At 50.3% G+C, this 20,716-nt stretch overlaps 1 protein-coding gene across 3 annotated transcripts in view; it reads left to right on the top strand.

The window, feature by feature from the left end:
- Gpr68 (G protein-coupled receptor 68) overlaps window positions 1-17,220 on the top strand; it is a 30,650-nt gene extending 13,430 nt beyond the window's left edge. Inside the window, exons 1-2 of one of the 3 annotated variants that reach the window (XM_016010020.3) lie at window positions 5,930-6,207; window positions 14,650-17,220. In XM_016010020.3, coding sequence (XP_015865506.1) covers window positions 14,748-15,875 — 1,128 coding nt within the window. In that variant the 5' untranslated portion in view covers window positions 5,930-6,207; window positions 14,650-14,747 and the 3' untranslated portion in view covers window positions 15,876-17,220. Of the gene's footprint in view, window positions 1-5,929; window positions 6,208-14,649 lie in introns of those variants that run through there. The other 2 variants (XM_016010019.3, XM_006991801.4) reach the window with 2 other exon arrangements.
- The last annotated feature ends 3,496 nt before the right edge of the window (window positions 17,221-20,716 follow it).

The raw sequence follows: 20,716 nt of genomic DNA, 5'->3' as shown, positions 1-20,716 counted from the left end.
GCAGGTGGCCCTAGGTCAAGTGCGGTGAGCATCTCTACGGCTCGCAGTCCCGGGAGAAGTCTGTTTGCTTTCAGGAGGTCTGCAGCCGGTGCTTGGCGGACTGTTTGTCAGACGTTATTGGATCATTAATTGATGGCAGAGAGCTCTCGGGGTGGGTAGGCAGGAAGTGTAGGGGGAGAGTGCAGCAGACTTGGGTTACCATGGTAACCTAAAGGCCTGGGGTTACTCTGGCCTTGAAGCAGGAAGGATGCTCAGACAGCTTTCAGCTCCTCAGACCGCAGACCCTCCTGGCTTGAAGTCTCTGGCTGGGCTGCAGGGTTATGATTCATATTTATCTAGAGCCAACCCCCGACTCCTTCAGAATAAAATTTTCCCTCTTCCTGTTCTCTCATCCACATCCTATCTGTCTCCCCCAGTTTGTTAACTTCTAACTTCAGTTCCAGCCACATCAGACTTCAGACAGGCTGTGGAAGAAATGCCCTTGATGTAGTTCGTGTACATTCCCTTAGTGGAAGACAAAATGGAGTGACCCAGGTCCTCTTTCTTCAAGGGTGAGGTGGGAGGCTGAGGACAGTGATCAGAGGTAGAGGTCACAGGCCTAGCATGCGAGGGGTGTGGCGTCAATGCCCAGCATCACACATGAAATGAAGGAGTATGTGAGCGTCCAGAAGTCACCATATAGAGTCCCAGGAATGACACTGGCAGTCATTAAAATGTATTGGACCTGGGCTTCAGCAGGAATCCAGCACCGTCACTTACCAGCTGTGTGGCCCTGGGTCTCACTTTGGCGGCAGAGCTGGGATGATCATGTCTTCCCCACAGGGTGACAGCCCGTGGGAAGTCCAGCACCTGGCACATGGTTGTGGCTCTAGGCATGCGCGTACCCGCCCCGTGTGCCCTCAGTTTACACTCACCTGTCATTGGAACTCCCTGCCACACCTCTTTCTGTGTGAGGGGCCCTCACCCAGCTCTCACAGTCATGAAAGAACAGTCTCACCTTCAGAGTCACAGGCTAGCCAGGGAAGGACAAAGCAATCTCAGAGAAGGGTGGAGTGGATGGTGTAGGAGTGGAGGAGAAATTGGTTTGCCCTCTGGGCTCTGGAAGGGTTGCATGGAGAAGCTGGTATCAAAGCTCAGGAAGGAAACTTAGGTATGTGTCATAACCACTGAGGGGACTTGCTGAAACACAGCCTCCCAGATTCCATCCCTTAAAGAGTGTGTGTGTGTGTGTGTGTGTGTGTGTGTGTGTGTGTGTGTGTGTGCATTTATGTGTACATGTGTATGTGTGTGTACGCACATATGTGTGTGCATGTGCATGTGCGTGTGTGTGTGTGTGTGTGTGTGTGTGTGTGTGTGTGTGTTCAGAGGCCAGGACAGGATATCAGAGCTCTGGAGCTGGAGTTACAGGTTGTGAGGAACAAAGACTTCCCACTCATCGGAATAAGCCCTGATGACCAGAATACTGAAAGTGAGGTGGTTTACATTACAGCCTTGCAAAGTTGGGCACCAACCCAAAGAAGTGTAAGTGGCCAGTGCACCCATCGAGGGCAGAGAGCAGGTTTAATAACCTAAACATGGGTCCCTTCCTCATTGTCCTCAATGGCTGAGCAATTGGGGGGGAAGGGGGATATGGTCTAACATGTCATCTGCCACTTACACTTGCCTATTTCTCAGTGAAGGCCTTGAGTGGGTGTATCACGGTATTTTACATTCTGCTTATTTTATTTATCCATTTATTTTTAGCTTTTCAGGGACATGACCTCTGCGGGTCATGAGGAAAGTCTGGCTGCTGCTAATTTTCTTCTCTCAATGTCTAGTTCAGGTGGGGGCAGCTAGACTTGCTGGCATTCGCAGGGACCAGGGCTTTCCGTTCATTTGTTGCTGGGCCTCAAGGTACTTTTGTTTTGAAAATGGACCCTGTTATTTTTCTTGCTCAGGTATTTGTGGGTACCCAGCTTTTGCTGTCATTGTTACTTTTTTCCATGTGAAAATACTTATTTTTATTTTATGTGTGTGGAAGTTTCGCCTGAATGTATGTGGTGCACCGGTTTTGTGCCTGGTGAACTTGGAGACCAGAAAAAGGTGATCTGGAACTGGAGTTGCAGATGGTTGTAGGAGTTGAAGCTGGGTCCCCCGGAAGAGCTGCCATTGCTCTTAAGTGCTGAGCTATCTATCTCTCTGAGGGTCCAGGGTTGTTTTGGTTCGTTTTTTGGTTTGGTTTGCTTGTTTGTGCCTTTGTTCGTTTGTTTTTTGAGACAAGGTCTCATCATGTAGTTCAGGCTTCCTGGAACTCACTGTTAGACCAGTGGCCTCAAACTCACAGAGATCCATTTGTATGTGCCTCCCAAATTCTGGGATTAAAGGCATGTGCTATCATGCCCTGCAAGATGCTTACCTGGTTGCATGGGTTCTGGGATTCAAATTCTGCTCCTCACAATTGCACAAGTGCTCCCAACCACTGGGCGTCTCTCCAGGCCCTTACGAGATGCTGAGTCTGTAAGTCTGGGGCAGGGCCTGGAATCTGCATTCAATAGGCACCCAGGGCTTACTGATACAGGTGTCTTAAAGGTCAACAGCAGTGCTTTTGAGTACCTGGGAAAGAGTGGCCTTCAAGACTGGGGAGAAGATAATGGGTAAGGGGCATTTGGGGAAGAGGAGCAGAGGTTGGGAAAAGGGTGATGTACAAGTTGGTCACACAGCACAGGGTGCTAAGAGACTGAAGAATCTCCTGCCCCCCACCCTCACTCTCCAGAATTTCGCTGCCCTTTCAGGGCACAGCTCAAGCTCATCTCCACTCAGAGGCTCCATCATACACACACATTGATGAATTGGTCCCTGTGACTTTGTTTCATGGCCTTAGACCTTGTCCTGATTGGGGTGGGGAGAGAGGGCAACATACAGGTCTCTTGTCTTCTTGTCCCCAACCCAGGATGTTCCTGGGTCAGGACCTGGGACAGTATTGCCTACGCAGAGACTTAAGGTCATGGGCAGAAGGAACTGAGGTTGCTAGTGGGCTGACCTTAAATAAAGAGACTTTCTTGTACCAGCTGGGTGGAGCCAGGGTCACAAGGGTCCCTGAACGTGGAAAGGGAGGGAGGAGAGAGAAGACGTGCTGGGAGGAACAACAGACAGCCAGGCGAAGCGAAGAGGGTTCAGCCCACCACTGCAAGTTCTAGAAATGGAAAGATGTCCACAGCCTAGGGTGCTGGAAGAGTCTAGAAGCTGAAAAAGATGAGATGACCCCTTTGAGCTCCCCCTCAAAAGGAATACAACCTGGGGACAGGTTGATTTTTAATCCAGTAAAATCCACATCAGACTTTGGACCCCTAGACTGTAAGATGAGGATGTGTGTTGCTTTTAAGCAACTCCATGGCAATCTGCTTTAATAGTAATGGGACCAGGAAAGCCCTGGTCTAAAGCCTTAGGTAGGATCAAACAGCCCTGTGTTAAAATCCTGGCTCTTATGCTTACCGGCTGTGTAGCCCTGAGCAAACTGGTTTCTGTCTGAGTCTCATTTCCCTCAGGAAGACAGGAAGGTGGAGAAAGAAAATCACCACCACAAAGTTGTCCTCTGACCTTCATGCATGTGCTGTGGTCCATGTGCCCACACATGCACATATTTTTTTTTTTAACTTAAAACCGGAGCATGCATTGGTTGATAAGCACATCCTCAGTGGCTACTGTAGATATTGACATACCCCAGGTTCTTCTAGAACCCTCAAGAAGGTGTTGGCGCTGGACACAATCGGAAGTGAAGAGTCTTAATCTTCAGAGCCATCCTTAATCCACACCTGGCCCCTTTTGAACCCATGGCCCCACCAGGACTCCAGGTGACCTATACAGTTTCCTTGGCTGTAAGCATGTGCTAGTTAATACACAGCTACTGAGGACACAACCCAGGAAAGGCTCCCTGCAGTCCAACTGCAGATGGCTGATTACAGGCATTGCTCACTCACATTGCACTGGGGAGCCCCTCAGACCCTCCACCGTAATTGGCTCAAGTTGGTGGAGTAATTTGAGTCCCTCAAAACCCTGATGGTGATAGACAATGCTCCATCACCACTTCCCAAGTTGATCTGCCCAGTTTCTACCTTGGTTTGCTTGGGTCATCAGATGGTGGGACAGGAAGTTCTAACTCTAGGCTTATGGGACTTCTAGGATTCCTGAGGCCACTGTGTAGTGTCACTACTGAAGAAAAAAAAATCCCAGTGCCAAAGACCCAGCAAAGGCTCTGTTTTCTCTTACCACATGGGCATTACAGAGGGCATGGACTAAGGGAATCCCTCCATAAATATGCCCGAGGCTCGGTGGGCTTGTTGGGGGTGCCAGGTGAAGATTTGTGCATTTGCTATCAGAGGTCTAGGACATTTTTTTTTTTCTGGTCCCTGGGTGTCCTGGAGAGAGTTCACAATGTCATTACTGGTTCCTGAAGATGTGCAAGGTCATGGTGTGGGTGCAGTGTCTATAGGTCCTGTTAAGCTGGGCCACACTGTAAGGGAGAGTCAGAGGTGCTCTCTGTGACCTGGGGGTAGTCAGGCAGTCTTATGCTCCCCCCTCCCCCGTGTGACGTCATGGAAAGACAAGCACACTCTAGACCTCAGGCATAACATCTGAGGCTAGCAGATGGCTGCCCCAGAACAAGTGGAGCCCTTCCTGTAACTTAAGACCTCCAACTAGCAATTGCTGTAGGTGACAGTTGAAATAGGCCTGTTATGTGCTGGCATTTCTCGGAAGGATCCTCCACTAACCCTGTCCTCTGGAGAAGACAGGACTCATACATCACAGTGATGCTGTGTGCCCTGGGCCCTCTGTGTGTGGTGTGCTCAGGCTCCAGGTGGACCTTGTGACGGGCTTCGGAGGACCCTGCTTTGGAGGGAGGTAGTTAAGCCCAGAGAACAAGGCCCCTGACATCAGCATCAGGCTTCAGTTACAGCTCAGTCATCCGTTTAGTGGTTAGGTTCTGTCCAGAGCCTCTGACCTTGGGGTCCCAAGTTTCCCCACTTGTAACTGAGGGACTGGACTGAAGAACTTTCTACAGCTTGGTCAGGGTTCATGAGGGCTCTCAGGAGCAGGAAGAGTTCACGGCAGGGTCCTGCACTTGGTTGACACTCGGGGCCACTCACCCTATTCTGCCCAGAGCTTTGACCCTAACACCCCTGCTCTGTGGGTCTGTGGAGGAGGTACCATTTACCCATCCATTTTAGTATTGACCAGGGAACTTGGCAGAACACTGACGCTTGGGCAATTTAATTGAGCTGGGATAGGGCCTGTCATTCATATATATTTTTTATTAGGCTCTGAAGTGTTTTCTGACAAATGTAGCCAGGACTGAGACCCACTAACCCAGATGTTAGTTGCTGGGACGAAGGATTTGAGACTAGAAGGGCAGGCAGTTTTCCTGCCCTTACCACTTGCCAGTTTGTCCTCATGTCTAATGGCCCTAAGTCAATGACCACAGTGCAGACCTGAGGGGCTCCAGAGAAAGAGGGTCAATGTTCTGTGTCTCCTGGTGTCTAGCATGTACCTGAGGTGGCGATAGCCGGAATTGGGGTGTCCAATTCTTTCTAAGCCCCCACTCCAGGGCACCAGCCTTAATTCCAGTCTGAGTGTTTGCATCGAGGCTGCTCCCTGACTCCACCTGGAGCATGTGGAAAGCCTAAAGGATGAAGGGTGTGTGGAGGGTTCCGGGCTGCCACCCTCATCCTCCTGCTGGTGGGCGGGCGGTTCCTCGACAACCGCCCAGCCTGACACCAGATTGGAGTTCACATGATTCTGCCTCAGCTCGGGAATGGGTAGCCTCCAGCTGGGGATTTTCTAGATGAGCTGGGAGGGTTTTCTGCAGGAATTGAGAGAGGGAGAGCTCGTCCGGGTGCAGGGTTGTCCATGCACTGCCAAGCTGAGCTGTAGTTGAGGTTTGGGGGTAGAGCTGAGTCAGAGCCGACACTTGCTGAGTGCTTCTGCAGAGGACTCCTGGGACTGCCGAGGCTGGACCTCACTGCTGGCTCTCCGTATGTCCCTCAACTGGCTGTAGACACCTCCCTGCCATTCTTTGTCTTTCTAGGAGGCTCTAGAAAATTCAGGCGTGGGTATGGGATTAGATTGTTCCCAAACTGACCCACTTGTGGGACAAAAATCAATCTACTAGCCCAAGACCTGTGTATAAAAGAAATGAAGTAGAAAATACCAGCATGTATGACAAGCACCAAGGTAAGCATTGTGTGTGTGTGTGTGTGTGTGTGTGTGTGTGTGTGTGTGTGTGTGTACAGGGCCACACTGTTAAGTGTATTTCTTGCTGTTGTTTGTGGTTTGTTTTTGTTGATTATTTTAAGGTAGCAATTGAATGCCTAGCTGCTTTTGTTCTGGATCCAGATTCATCCTGATTTACTGTGTAAGCTCCAGGAACTGGTTCAGCCTCCCCCGGCTTCGGATTCTGTGAAATGGGTTAGCAGTGCCAGCCCCACCCAACTTACAGGGATTTGGCAAGCCTAAATTGGACTGACTTTGCAACTGTTATAGGACATTAGAAATGAGACTCGATTATCTTTTTCATTGCAGGGGGAACTTGGGGAAAATTTGGGGGAAAGGTAACAATAGAAGGAAAAAACAGTTGATTTCTATCCCTTCATCAGGGAAACTTCCTCTGAAACCAGCCTTCATAGGACAGTTGGGTACCCTAATCCCCCTGGAAACAGCCTGTGTAAATGTCTGGATGGTTGGTCAGTTGAGGGAAGGGAAGCAGGCATACAGGAAACCCCCAGCTCTGTGGTCTGAGGCTGCGAGCAGTCCCTGGCACCAGGAGACAGTGTCTGGGTGCATGCCGAGTACACATGAAGAGCGGGTGCTGGGGGGAGGTAATTATTCACGCATCAGGAGAGATCCAACTCTCTGTCTCTTCTGCCTGGAACGAGCTTCCGCCAGAGAGGTACTTCCTCCCTGTCAGGGCTTCCTCTCTCCTGGTCATTCAAACCCTTGGGGGCTTCCACCCTGGTTCGCATGTGTATAAGGATCTGCTTCTAGGTGCTGTGACGCTTTGTGTACAGTTCTTAGATTTTCAGCTAGATGATAGCTGTTTCCACTGCTTTCTGCATGTCCGTCCACCATGGGAGACCAAGGACTGGGTGCATAGTAGGTAAGCTGGTGGAACACCCTCCAAGAGCAGGGGGCTAGCCCACAGCAAAGCCTACTGGCCCCTGTGGTGGCATCTTGGAGGCCTGGAGGCTGCAGCTGGTTACTCAGAGGTGACCCTGACCAGTGGTTGGAAAGTGATGGATAAAGGAAAATTGAGACCAAAGTTTAAAGCCCGATCTGCCATATCCCAGCTGTGGACTCTCCAGGAGGCTGGCTCATTGCTGACCCTCAGTGTTCTCATTGGTGACATGGAATGTATGTGCAGAACTGTGCCTGGCTAGCAGAGAGCTCCATGCAGATGTGCCTCAGCTTTTCCACTTCAAAACACTTCTGTGTGCAACATGTTGTTCAGCTGATGATGATGAAAGTTCTTCTGGACTCCAGGTAGATAGATTCCTGTGGATGCGTAGATGGATGTTTTCCTGGAAAGACACAGCTTCCCCTGGAGGCTGCTCACCCTCAGAAGTGGCAGGAATGTGAGCTGGCTGTGATGGGACTCACCATCCGGCTAAGGCAGCCCCAGAGATTGCACCTTCTCATTTTCCTACTTTTGTTGGTGACCTCACTGCTCCAGCACCCAGCCTCAAAATCCACACCCATCTACCTGTCCACTCATCCTCTCCAACTGTCTCCTTCCCCATATGCCCCTCACTCATCAGCACTCCCAGCAATAGATCTATCTGTTCATCTGTCTGCCCCCTCACCTACATTCCCATCCATTCATTTACCTGTACATCTGCTTCCTCGACCCACTTAGCTCTCTACATACCTATCATCTAACAAGGAATTTTGGAGAGCCTTGAAGACCAGGCATTGAAGAACCTCTCCATTTCCATTATCTTCCACTTCCTTTCTAATTTGTTGGTGTTCTATACAGCTTCTTGTCTCCTCTTTGGCCATGTCCGCCTCATACTTACGTGTTCTCATGCCAAGCCACTTTCAGTTCCCCAAAGGTACTCATATTTTCTCCCTCTTGCATTTAGTGGCGCACACACATTTTCCACAGGCAGAAACTCCCCACTGTTTGGGCAGCCCTTCCTCTTCCTCTCAGCCTTAGTCTGGCTGTTGCTGCTCAAGAGAGCTTCCCTCGCTGCATTAGGCTACTTCCAAAGAACTCCCACAAAAATCCCGTGCTCTTCTAGGAGGTTACTTCGTTGATCTGCTCTTCTTCGTGGGAATAAAACGAAGTTGGCTGTTAGAGCCAGGGTATAGTGTAATGCCTTCCATACAATGGACATTTAGTGACTGTTCTAGGAAGAATGTTTGGATAGATGGATATGGGTGGGAGGCTGAGTGGATGGATGGATGATGGGTGGATGGATGATGGATGATGGGTGGATGGATGGTGCATGCATGGATGTGGTGGTATTGTGTCCCCCAAAATATTGTGCACCCTAATAAACTTATCTGGGGTCAGAGAACAGAACAGCCACTAGATACAGAGGCTAGAAAATAGTGGCACTCACACCTTTAATCTTAGCCTTCTGGAGGCATGGATCTCTGTGAGTTCAAGGCCACACTGGAAATAGCCAGGCATGGTGACTCACGCCTTTAATCCCAGGAAGTGAGGGCAGAAAGCAGAAAGGTATTTAAGGCATGAAGACCAGAAACTAGAAGATTTTAGGTGGTTAAGCTTCAGGCTTTCGAGAAGCAGTTCAGCTGAGATTCATTCTGGATGAGGACTCAGAGGCTTCCAGTCTGAGGAAACAGGATCCAGCTGAGGAATTGCGAGGTGAAGAAGCTGTGGCTTATTCTGCTTCTCTGATCTTCCAGCATTCACCCCAATACCTGGCTCCAGGTTTGATTTTATTAATAAGACCCTTTAAGATTCGTGCTACAGATGGATGATGGATGAATGGATGATCAATGGATGGATGATGATGGGTGGATGGATGGATGATGGATGGATGGGTGGATGGGTGGATGGGTGGATGGATGAATGATGGGTGGATGATGAATGGATGATGGATGGATGGATGGATGGATGGATGGATGGATGGATGGATGGATGGATGATGGGTGGATGGATGATGGATGATGGGTGGATAGGGAATGGATAGATGAGTAAGTGAGTGAATAGATGAGTGGGTGGATTGGTCAATGTTTGGACAGCCGCTGTATGACTTGGTTAGATTTGTGTTTTGGAAGATGGTGTTTAGGTGTTGAGTCACAGACATGAACCTAACTTAAGGCAATTGGACTGACTTCAGGAAGGAAGTCTGGACCAAGCCAGTCTTAGGTGCTGGTGAGAGGATGGAAGAGAGGAGTGATGCTTTCAAAAGTGTAGGCGTTGGAAGTTCTAGAAGTTGGCAGTTGACTTAAAGCCGTGAAGGAGGAGTGAAGCTAAAGACCATCCATTCAAGGTGAATAACTGGGCAAGTGGGGGCATCTTTTCTAAGAACAGATTAGTGGAGAAAATGTGGGACCTAGTGTGGACCCCACTGAGCATGTCTTATGAAGCGGCAGGAGTGATTTATATGCAGCCTTCAGCAAGGGGGGCCATCAGACTGTAATGGGATTGCAATCACCAGAGTGAACCAACACGGAAGGTATGAGTGAAAGATGCCCATGCATCCTCCAGATGCTGCCTCTCATGGCAATGATCAGAACATGTGGCCTTCCTGACTTCTGGGCTTGGAGGTTCCCAGGGGGTGGGAGCTCTTTCTCGCTTTATCTCTTAGGCTCTGCACATATGTAGCCTGGCCCCATAAACACTGTACATGTCCCACAAATACTTTTTCCATGAAACCTGGAAGTACTGAACTGCTGGGCAAGTTGCTTTGTCTCTTTGGTTGCCTTATGTCTTAACTAGAAACAAAAACAGGGTTGTGACGGTGGAACCAGAGAACAGATGTGGAACCATAATGAGGTGCGAAACATTTTGTAAGCTAAAGGATTAGACACAGGAATGCCTGCAGTCCCACACCATGAGGGCCAAGGAGTCCCTACCTGAGAAGGGAATCTAGAAATGCCCAGGGCCTGGGCCCCTGTTCTGCCCAAAGTTCCTGCTGGGTTTTCAGTCCCTTCCAGCTGCATCTGCTCCCTGCCTCAGGAACTCATGAAAGGGGGTATGCTCAGAATCTGAGCCTATGACCTTCTAGACTCTTCTGGTGCCTTGCTATTCAAAAAGTGTGATCCACGGTCCAGTGACCCCCAAATCTTCCACATCTCCTAGGAGCTTGCTTGAGATGTAAAAGTCTCAAGAGCCCCTTTCTCAGACCTAGCCAGTTTGGAAACTCAGGAAAGGAGCCTCTGCAATGTCTTAAACCTCTAGTGGATTCGGGGGCAGTCAGTTCAAGAACTGCTGTTCTTTTTGCTCCAAAGTGAACGTGGGAGGTACCTCAACCTAACTGTGCTCAGCACTGCTTCTTGGCTTTACAGGCTTGTGCATTTCTGCCTTTGGTTGCCAGAAGTCGATTGTTGCTGGCTTAGGAAAGAGGAAGCTACAAACCTCACCCCGCCCTACCCCACACGTCCATACACTCACCACTAGTAAACAACAGACTTGGGGCCTGGTGACTATCAGGGAATTTCCAGGACCTGACGGGGCATGCCTCAAGGAGGCTTCGTCTGCTCTGGTCTGTGGAAGCCTGGGGCCTGTGCTCCCCCTCTTCTTTTCCATTTCGCGTCCCTTTTATTCACTGAGACAAGGTCTCTCAATCAAAACCAGGACTCCCTGAAATGGCTGGCCAGCTTGTTCTAGGGACCCCCTATCTCTGCTGTCCAAGCCGAGATTATAGCTGGTTTGCCATGCCCGCCTGGCATGCACGTGTGTTCTAGGGGTCTGAACTCTGTTACCTACACTTGCAAGGCACATGTATGGAGGTTGGAGGACAACTTTTGGGACTCTGTTCTCGCCTTCCACCGGGTGGGCCCTGGGGTTCGAACTCAGGCCATTAGGCTTGGTGGCAAGTGCCTTTACCAGCTGAGCCAGCTCGCTGGTCCAAGGCTCCCTTTGGGACCCCGCTTTCCTCACCTGGAAAATGAGCAATGACTCTTACTTAGTCATTCAAGAAGTCCCTAAATAGTCCATACAGCTGGGGGAACATCAGTGACAGGGGAAAAGACCTCTGCTATGTTGGAATTTGCATCCCTGGGGAGACTGGCCGTCAACAGTCACACAAGTTACATAAAGAAGACATAAATCTGAGAAGCTTGTGAAGCAGTCCATCAGGATGAAGAGATGGAGATAGGTGTGTGTGTGTATGTGTGTACCTGTGTGCATGAGTATGTGTGTGTGTGTGTGTGTGTGTGTGTGTGTGTGTGTGTGTGTGTGTGTGTACCTGTGTGCATGAGTATGTGTGTGTGTGTGTGTGTGTGTGTGTTTGAGGTGGGTGCCAGGAGAAGCCTCCCCAGGAAGTGACAGTCGAGCAGATCTCTAGCAGAGCAGGAACAGGTGCTGTTGTGGGTGGGGCGGGTACCACAGTGAGGAGAACTTTAGGAAGAAGTAGCTAGGCAAGATCCAGGTAGAGGGACAGAGGCACAGGAGGCTGGCTGCGTGGCCACCAGGTGAGGCAGCAGGCAAGGGTAGGGAGCTAGTACCAGGGGTCTGGTGGGTCGGCAAGGGTGCTTGGCTTTCAGTCTAGGTGTGAGAGAAGCTGCTTCCAAGTGTGCAAAGCAAGGAGGTGGTTCGGCTGCTTCTCCGGAGGGAGGGTGACTGTGACTGACACAGGGCCGGAGCAGGAGGGCTGGGATGGGGGTGGGAGAGGCCCAGATGAGGTGGGGAGGAGAGCTAGGGTAGAGCGTGGAGAGGGGCTGGAGATGCTTCTGAGGAAAGAAGTTGGTTAGGGTGAGAGAGCTTGGGCAGAGGAGGGGACTGGGCTTTGTATCAGTTAGGAGGAGCTGGAATCCAGGTGAGACAAAGGGTGGCTTTGGACCAGACCCATCTCCTGCTCATTTAACACATGAGAAATGTCGGGCGGTGGTGGCACACACCTTTAATCCCAGCACTGGGGAGGCAGAGCCAAGCGGATCTCTGTGAGTTCGAGGCCACCCTGGTCTACAGAGTGAGTTCCAGGACAGGCTCCAAAGCTACCCAGAGGAACCCTGTCTTGAAAAACAAAAACAAAACAAAACAAACAAGCAAACAAACACATGAGAATCTTGGTCCTTTTATCCAGGAAAACTGAATATACAGTGGTCTACCTTATCCCAAGGACACACATCCAACACCTCCAGCAGATGCCTAAAACCACAGGTGTGTAGTACTGACCTCTATTTACACCATGAGTTATCAAACATGTATGCACCTGTACCTATGATCAGTTTAATTTGTATATTAGACATAGAAAGATGTGAGCAATAATTAGTAATAAAAAGAATAATTATATAGTATACTGTAATGAATTTATGTGAATATAGTTTCTCTCTTTCAAAATATCATTTTGTTTTTAGACAGAATTTTACTAAGCAGTTAGCCCAGGGTGGTCTTGAACTCACAGTGATCCTCTTGCCTCTGCTTCATAATTGTTGAGAATGCAGATATGTGGATATGTGCCACCACCACCACATACATATGTGTCTATATAATATATGTGGGAGTGGTGTTTATTACTGTCTATGTGACCAGATAACTCAGGGTGGCATCGAAACCTCCTGCCTCAGCTTCTCAAGTTCAAAATACATTAGTGTGCTACACTCACCCATCATTTTCTCTCTACCACATTTAACCTTGGGTAGCTGAGAGCAAGGTTCCAGAAACCACAGATCAGAGCAGGTGACTGTGCGTAGTTATCTATAAGACTGAGTGTGACTTCAGAGAAACTCCCTGTGTTAGTCCTCAGGGACCCTGGGACTGGAGCTGTGGGGTCCAGATTTCTCTGAGCCCTTTCCGGGTAGATTTTGGGAACTCCTCTACCTATCTCTGCTCTGGTGGTCCTGAGCCAGGTGGGAGCCAAGGCAAGATAGGAGAGGAGAGCTGGGGTGGAAGGGGAGGCTTGGCTCTGGAGAGAGCTGTAGGAACTTGGAATCTTGCGGTCTGCTGAGACTTGGTCATGGCCTCTAAGAAGCTTCCCTCAGGAGCCCAGCTAGCCCTCAGCTTTCTGAAGAGAGCACAAAGGCCAGTATTGATCTGCAGGCATCACAAAGCAGCTTAATTTAGAATCTTCAATCGGGTAGACTGTAGGCTCTCAAGGGGGAGGAAAGAGTTCTTGACTAGGGGTAGAGTGGGAAAAAGAAATATCTGAAAGATCACAGCATTGGGTCACCTTCCAGATGACCTCAGCATAAACATGCAGGAGACCTGTGACAGCAAGTTTCCCCATGAGATAGCAAATACTGTACCTCAAACAGCTTCTTCAAGGAATGCAAAAATGGCTTGAAAATGCCAATTGAGCAGGGCAGGTGGCGGGCACTGTCACCCAGCACTGAGGAGACAAAGCTGTTCCAAAAACAAAAAACAAATAATAAAAAGAGGAAGAAAAGAAAAATGCTGATGTAACCCTGGTGAGATTTTCCAGCTGAGACAGAAGGGTTAAATCGATGGAACAGTTCAAGCCTTTACTGTTCTGATACGTTAATTTATCAAATACGCTGGCAACCAAACATTGCATTCTACCCTTAGACATGATTGTAGCCTGGCATTCCATTTGTTAAATTCTCAATGCACAGCACTCGGGAGGCAGAGGCAGGTGGATCTCTGTGAGTCCAAGGCTAGCCTGGTCTACAGAGCGAGTTCCAGGACCTGTCTCCAAAGCAAGACAAAAAACCAACCATTCTCAATGCGGTCATCTCACTAATGTGGGGAAGAAGTAAAGCATCTTTGACCCTTTTGTCCCCGATAACCACCCAGCCACCATCTGATGTGGTCCTGACCAAACAGGAAAGGTGGTTTTAATCCCCAAATTCCAGATGAAGAAACTGAGGCTCAGGAAGACTCACAAACCTAGGCAAGTAGTTGCACTTGGCCTGACCTTTGCTGCTTCTGATCCCTAGTGCAGAACCTTGCCCAAGATCCATCGGGGAGGTGAGAGAGGTAACACTTGGTGAGGAGTAGCAGGGATGTGGACAGGGCCCGGTGATGAGAATCTGTCCTTTGTTTCTTGCCAAAGCACAGAAAGATGTGGACCAGGGCATATCTCTTCTGATGCCATATGGAGAAGTCCCTGGAGCAGCTGTGGCCTCAGTGTTGGGCCTGGTCACTACAGTCCCATAACATTAGCAGACTGTTGTTGCTGTGTAAGATGATGGCGCCCTCACACTGCGGACAGGTTGGAAGTACTCTTGCCTCCAGCCTCCTTTGGAGAACCAGGCTGAGTTATGCTCCAAGATCTCCTCTTTACCTCCCTTGCTTGCACCAAGGGACTGGAAAATAAATAAGGGACAGGGGATAAATAAGGAAAGCCAGAGATGGGGAGCCATAGCCACACCTTGGTGTTTTGGTACGTCTCGGTCAGTTGTACTGGAGCTGCTTGGGTAGTACAGCTTCTAAATGAATACAGTACCTAGAACAGTGCCCGGCATACAGTAGGTTACATGGATGTTAGCTGTGGCTACTAAAACCTTTTCTGCCTTGACTTGTAGGGGTTCGCCTACCACCAATGATGAACAGATCTTGATACACTTGAGTCACCTCCTAGACACAAGATGCCGATAGAGAGATTGACTCCATCTCCAAGCCCATGAAGGCTGAGGCCCCTTCTGGCCCAAAGATGGGGAACATCACTACAGACAACTCCTCATTAACCTGCCCCATCGACCACACCATCCACCAGACACTGGCCCCGGTGGTCTATGTGACTGTGCTGGTGGTGGGCTTCCCGGCCAACTGCCTGTCCCTCTACTTCGGCTACCTGCAGATCAAGGCCCGGAATGAGCTGGGAGTGTACCTGTGCAACCTGACCATTGCAGATCTGTTCTACATCTGTTCGCTCCCCTTCTGGCTGCAGTACGTCCTCCAGCACGACAACTGGTCCCATGGGGACCTCTCCTGCCAGGTGTGTGGCATCCTCCTCTATGAGAACATCTACATCAGCGTGGGCTTCCTCTGCTGCATCTCCATCGACCGCTACCTGGCTGTGGCCCACCCCTTCCGCTTCCACCAGTTCCGAACCCTGAAGGCGGCCGTGGGTGTCAGCGTGCTCATCTGGGCCAAGGAGCTGCTGACCAGCATCTACTTCCTCAAGCACAAGGAAGTCATCGAGGACGAGGACCGGCATCGAGTCTGCTTTGAGCATTACCCCATCCAGTCCTGGCAGCGTGGCATCAACTACTACCGCTTCCTGGTGGGCTTTCTCTTCCCCATCTGTCTGCTGCTGGCCTCCTACCAGGGCATCCTTCGGGCCGTGCGCCGGAGCCACGGCACACAGAAGAGCCGCAAGGACCAGATTCAGCGGCTGGTGCTCAGCACCGTGGTCATCTTCCTGGCTTGCTTCCTGCCCTACCACGTGCTGCTGCTGGTGCGCAGCCTCTGGGAGGCCAGCTGCGAGTTCGCCAGGAGCATCTTCAACATCTACCACTTCTCTCTCCTCCTCACCAGCTTCAACTGTGTAGCCGATCCGGTGCTGTACTGCTTCGTCAGCGAGACCACTCACAGGGACCTCGCCCGCCTCCGAGGAGCCTGCCTAGCCTTCCTTACCTGCTCCAGGACAAGCAGGGCCAGGGAGGCCTACCCGCTGGGCGCCCCCGAGGCCTCTGGGAAAAGTGGGGCCCAGGGCGAAGAGCCTGAATTGTTAACCAAGCTCCACTCAGCCTTCCAGACCCCTAACTCACTGGGAGGGGGAGGGTCGCCCACAGTTGGCTTGGCCTAACTCAAGTCGTCTGTCTGTGAGGCTTGGTTAGGCCTGAGCTATATCACCAACAGGCCTTGTGGTCTGGAGCTTGCCTGGTGGCTGCCTCCCACATTGCCATGTACAGGTGCCTCTTTCCTCAGGAAGGAAATGCGGTCTTGGGCCACAGCCAGGGCCCCCTGGCCCATGGAAGCCCTGTCTGCTCTCGTGTCCTCTGCTGTCACCTGGTCTACAGGTGGGACAGTCAGAATTGTCGCTCCCAGGAGGTTTGCAAAGATCAGCGGGGCTGGAGCGTGGAGGAGGAGAGGAGGAACCAGGGTGTTCACCTGCCAAGCCTTCCTGCGGCCCTGTCGTCCCCCGTGATACCAAATGTGCTGTGGTCTCTGTGACACAGGAAGCTGTGTTGTCACTACCAATGCTTGAGCTCACCTCTATAACAAGGCTAGAAGGGAAGACTGGTTAAGGGGAAGCGTGGCGGTGGGGCTGGGGGTACTGGTGTGGGTAGGGCAAGAATAGCGGCAGAGAGGCAGTCCCGGGAGAAGCCCCAGGGCCAGACACATCTCACTTCTACAGGGCTAATTGAACAAATTCACCACCCCCAAGGGCTGATGGCAAATAAACAAACCTCAGGGCTCCCTGGGGAGAGATGCCAGGGGCCCTTCAAAACGTCATCCTAAAACTCAAGTAGGAGGACTTGGGCCTGAAGCTGTGTCCCTAGCCAAGTTCCTGACCGTGGGCTTTTTCTTAACTAGCTTTTTGTTTCCAGCTGCCCAGAGTGCTAGACCTGAGAGCCCCAGGGAAGAGAGAGAGGGAGAATATACAAATGGCAGGGTGTCCATGGCAACTGTGTGCCAAGACAGTTACCCGGGTCATGTGACTGCTGCCAGTAACTCCTACCCTTCACCCCACACACTGTAGAGCACCCAGCAGCCTTTGAGAGGAGTGTGGCGGTTTCCCAGAGTCCCTAGGTACAACCAAACTAACAAAACATACACATCGTCATGTCTCTTGACCACAGGTTTGGGCTCAAGCTCCACTCTGGTATAAGTAGTTCTGGTAAGAGAGTTGCCAGAGATGGCTGCACATCAGAGAGACCCACACCTACCCCAGCCTAGGACCTTGTGGGGCAATGGTGAGCGCTGAGTGTTCTGCACCTCTTCATTCCACAGTATTTCCCCCTGTTTTGACCTGCGACTCTGGGTTCTTACTGGCTTGGACTGGAACAAGCTGAGCCTGGCTCCCCTTACTGTGGAGAGCTGTATTTTTGTATTGTCATCTCTCTCATGTCAAGTGTCCCTGTGTTGGACTGTGAGGTGGATTTATGTAGTGACTCCAGTCTGCAAATAAAACAAAGTAACCAATCACAGCAGAGTTTGTGCCGTCCTTATGGGCAGGGATGCCGCCCGCCCGCACCAGGGAGGTCCAAAGTGTCCTTGAAAGGCCCCAAAGATCCAGGGGTTGACCTTGGAGAAAACCCAGGACAACTTGGGGGCCCTTGAGCACCCACCAAGTGGTCAAGTCCAAGCCATTGAGTGCAGTAGGGTCTTCTCTTCTGCCTTGCAGCAAGGGTCAGGTACCAGTGCAGGGAGTTGTTGCAAATCCACCCGGATGCATCTGTACAGGGAGTTGTTGCAAATCCACCCGGATGCATCTGTACAGGGAGTTGTTGCAAATCCCCCTGGATGCATCTGTACAGGGAGTTGTTGCAAATCCCCCTGGATGCATCTGTACAGGGAGTTGTTGCAAATCCACCCGGATGCATCTGTGCAGGGTGTTGGTGCAAATCCACCCGGATGCATCTGTACAGGGAGTTGTTGCAAATCCCCCTGGATGCATCTGTGCAGGATGTTGTTACAAACCCACCCAGAGACTTTTGAGGAGAAAAGCCAGCCCTGTGTTTTGGGGGATGCTACTCCCTCTGTCTTTGACCACTTGGGACTCTGTATGTTGAGTAGCTGCCCCACAGTGAGGGTGAGCCCCCATCAGACCAGAGGAGGGGCTTGTTGCATTCATCTCTCTGACATTTCCCCAGAATCACCGGGTTGTGTTTGGAGCCGCCACCTTGTTGGTTGACAACTTCTGTCTGCTGGGCATCCTCTCAACTCCATGTTTATCACCAAGGATTGCTCACATCCTATTGAAACATACTTTTGATTTTGACCACTTAATCCCTCTGTGGGTCAGGCTCCTGGAGTTCTGGAATGTTATGGAAGAATAGATCTTTCTTCCAAACAGACAAAGCAAGAACACTATTAAGGATTAATACTGCTTTCTCTCCTAAGAGAAGGGCTGGGAGGAGAAGTCCATCTGGTTTGGACCGAAGGTGACAGAAGCCATTAACATTCCTTTCCTACTCACTAGTGTTGTTTAGTAAGACAAAGGCCCATCTTCCTGTTTATACACACTGACCTGTGGGTTGGCCTGAGAAGGGTGGGAAAAAGCTTCACTACAGAACACAACCCTATCTGCTGCTTGCCATCGGGTTATGCATTCTAGAGAAAACCGGAATCTGACCCAAGTGCTTTTTGCATGGGGCTGGAGTTTCCATTCCTGGATTTCATCTGGTCTCTGGGTCCAGGGCTCTGGGGGAAATGGTGAGATTTCAGTCCCATTCTCTTTCAGTTAGCAACCCTCAGAGGAATACTGCTATACGAGACATACTCAGCCGGGTGGTGGTGGCACACGCCTTTAATCCCAGCACTGGGGAAGCAGAGCCAGGCGGATCTCTGTGAGTTCGAGGCCAGCCTGGGCTACCAAGTGAGTCCCAGGAAAGGCGCAAAGCTACACAGAGAAACCCTGTCTTGAAAAACCAAGGGGGGGAAAAGGACATTCTCTATCTGTGCTGGCACATAGCAGGGAAGTCACAATACTCAACGTCCTCACTGCTAAGTACTTCTTCTGGGTCCCTCAGTCCACCCTCCACAGACACCAGCAGTGGCAGCTAACTCACCTCTATGCAGACAAGCCATTCCAGGGGCATATGAACCCCTAAGGACCCCAAAGTAGTATCACTTTATCTACTGGCTCTGACTGTGGCTGTAACCCTCAGGGTGCAGTTGTTTGAAGATACTTCTCAGTGATGAACCTTCCAACTCAGATCAGTCAAAGCTAGATTGGATTGGAGCAGTAAGTAACCCCCATTCAAGTCACAGTGCTGTAAAACGGGGTGGGGAGTACAAGGGTATCTCATGGTTAGCCCTGGGTTCAATCCCTGGCCCCAAGTGATAAAAATAAAAACAAACATCAATGACCAATGCAGGTTTATTTTATGTTCATAAAATGTCCAATGAGAAGGCGTCATCAGGAGAGTGTCTGCTGCGCAAGCATGGAGATTGAGTTCAGTCTCTAGAACCCACATTAAAAAAATAAAAGCCAGGAGGTGGTGGCGGCGGCGGCAGCGGCGGCGGCGGCGGCGGTGGCACACGCCTTTAATCCCAGCAATTGGAAGGCAGAGGCAGGCAGATCTCTATGAGTTCAAGGCCAACCTGGTCTACAGAGTGAATTCCAGGACAGCCAGGGCTACATATTGAGATCCTGTCTCAACAAAACAAAACAAAACAAAACAAAACAAAACAAAACAAAACAAAACCTCAAACAACAACAACAACAAAAACCAGCCAGGCTCTGAGCCCAGGTCTAGAGAGGTAGAGACAGATCCCAGAGGCTAGCCAGGCAGTCTAGCTGCATCAATACAGTGATTTGAAGGAAAATGTCTCACAAAGGGAGTGGCATTATTAGGAGGGGTAGCCTTGTTGGAGTAGAAGTGGCCTTGTTGGAGGAAGTGTCACTGTGGAGGTGGGCTTTGAGGTCTCCTATATGCTCAAGCCACATCCAGTGTCTCAGACCACTTCCTGTTACCTGCACAAAATGCAGAACTCATCTCTGTCTCCAGCACCATGTCTGCCTGTACGCCGCCATGTTCTACCATAATGATAATGGACTGAACCTCTGAACTGTAAGCCACCCAATTAAATGTTTCCCTTTCTAAGAGTTATTGTGGTCATGGTGTCTCTTCACAGCAATAGAAACTAAGATGATCCATGAGCTCCAGGATAGCTGAATCAGTGAGCTCCAGGCTCAGGGAAAGACCTTAGCTCAAAAAAAGAAGTGGGGAACTATTGGGGAAGGGATCCAATGTCAGCCTCTGGTCTCTACATTCACATGCATGTACACACGCCTACACACATACACACACCGTTTTCTTAAAGCTCAGTAGAAGGCTGCTTTCTGGCAAGTCCTTTCCCAAGTGATTTCAATCCGTCCATTACGGTTTCCGTTACCGTAAAGATTGGTAGAGACGTGCCACTGCCTCTTTCCTGAAGAGTTAACTTAGCTGGGCAGTTCAGGAAATTGGGACCACTCCTCGGAAGATGTGCCCATCTTAACCCATGCTAAATGGATAAGAGGAATAATTATTCCTTTAATGAGATACTGTATTTTTTCCTTTCTAGAATTCCTGTCTCCTAGCACAGTCCCCTAAGAGCAGCCCTGAGGTCCAGCTGGCTCTGCCCACCCTTCCGAGTTCTGACTCAGAAATGACACAACTTCCTCTTTTCCTCTTGTCTGTCTCTCTTTCAGATGCTGACTAGACCTACACATTCTTTTTCTGTTGCTTTAAGCTCCCTTACTCTATCTCTAAGCCCCCGCCCCCAAACCCCCCCCCCTTTCCCGTCACCACCTAGTGTCTGTCTGCTACCATGTGGGTGACCTCCATGCCAGCTTAATGCCAGTGTCAATGGCTTCTTCTCCCCTTCACCTTTTTCATCCCCTCTCTGGGCACCTGATGAGATTTACAGCTTTCCTGCCATGGAGTTTTCCTGTTAAGGTCCAATAACACCAGCCTCAAGCTTCCATTTGAGTCT

Source organism: Peromyscus maniculatus, chromosome 14 (assembly GCF_049852395.1).
Source record: "Peromyscus maniculatus bairdii isolate BWxNUB_F1_BW_parent chromosome 14, HU_Pman_BW_mat_3.1, whole genome shotgun sequence".
Lineage (NCBI taxonomy): Eukaryota > Metazoa > Chordata > Mammalia > Rodentia > Cricetidae > Peromyscus > Peromyscus maniculatus.
Note: the sequence above shows the minus strand (reverse complement) of the source record. Positions and strands in the feature narration are given on the sequence as shown.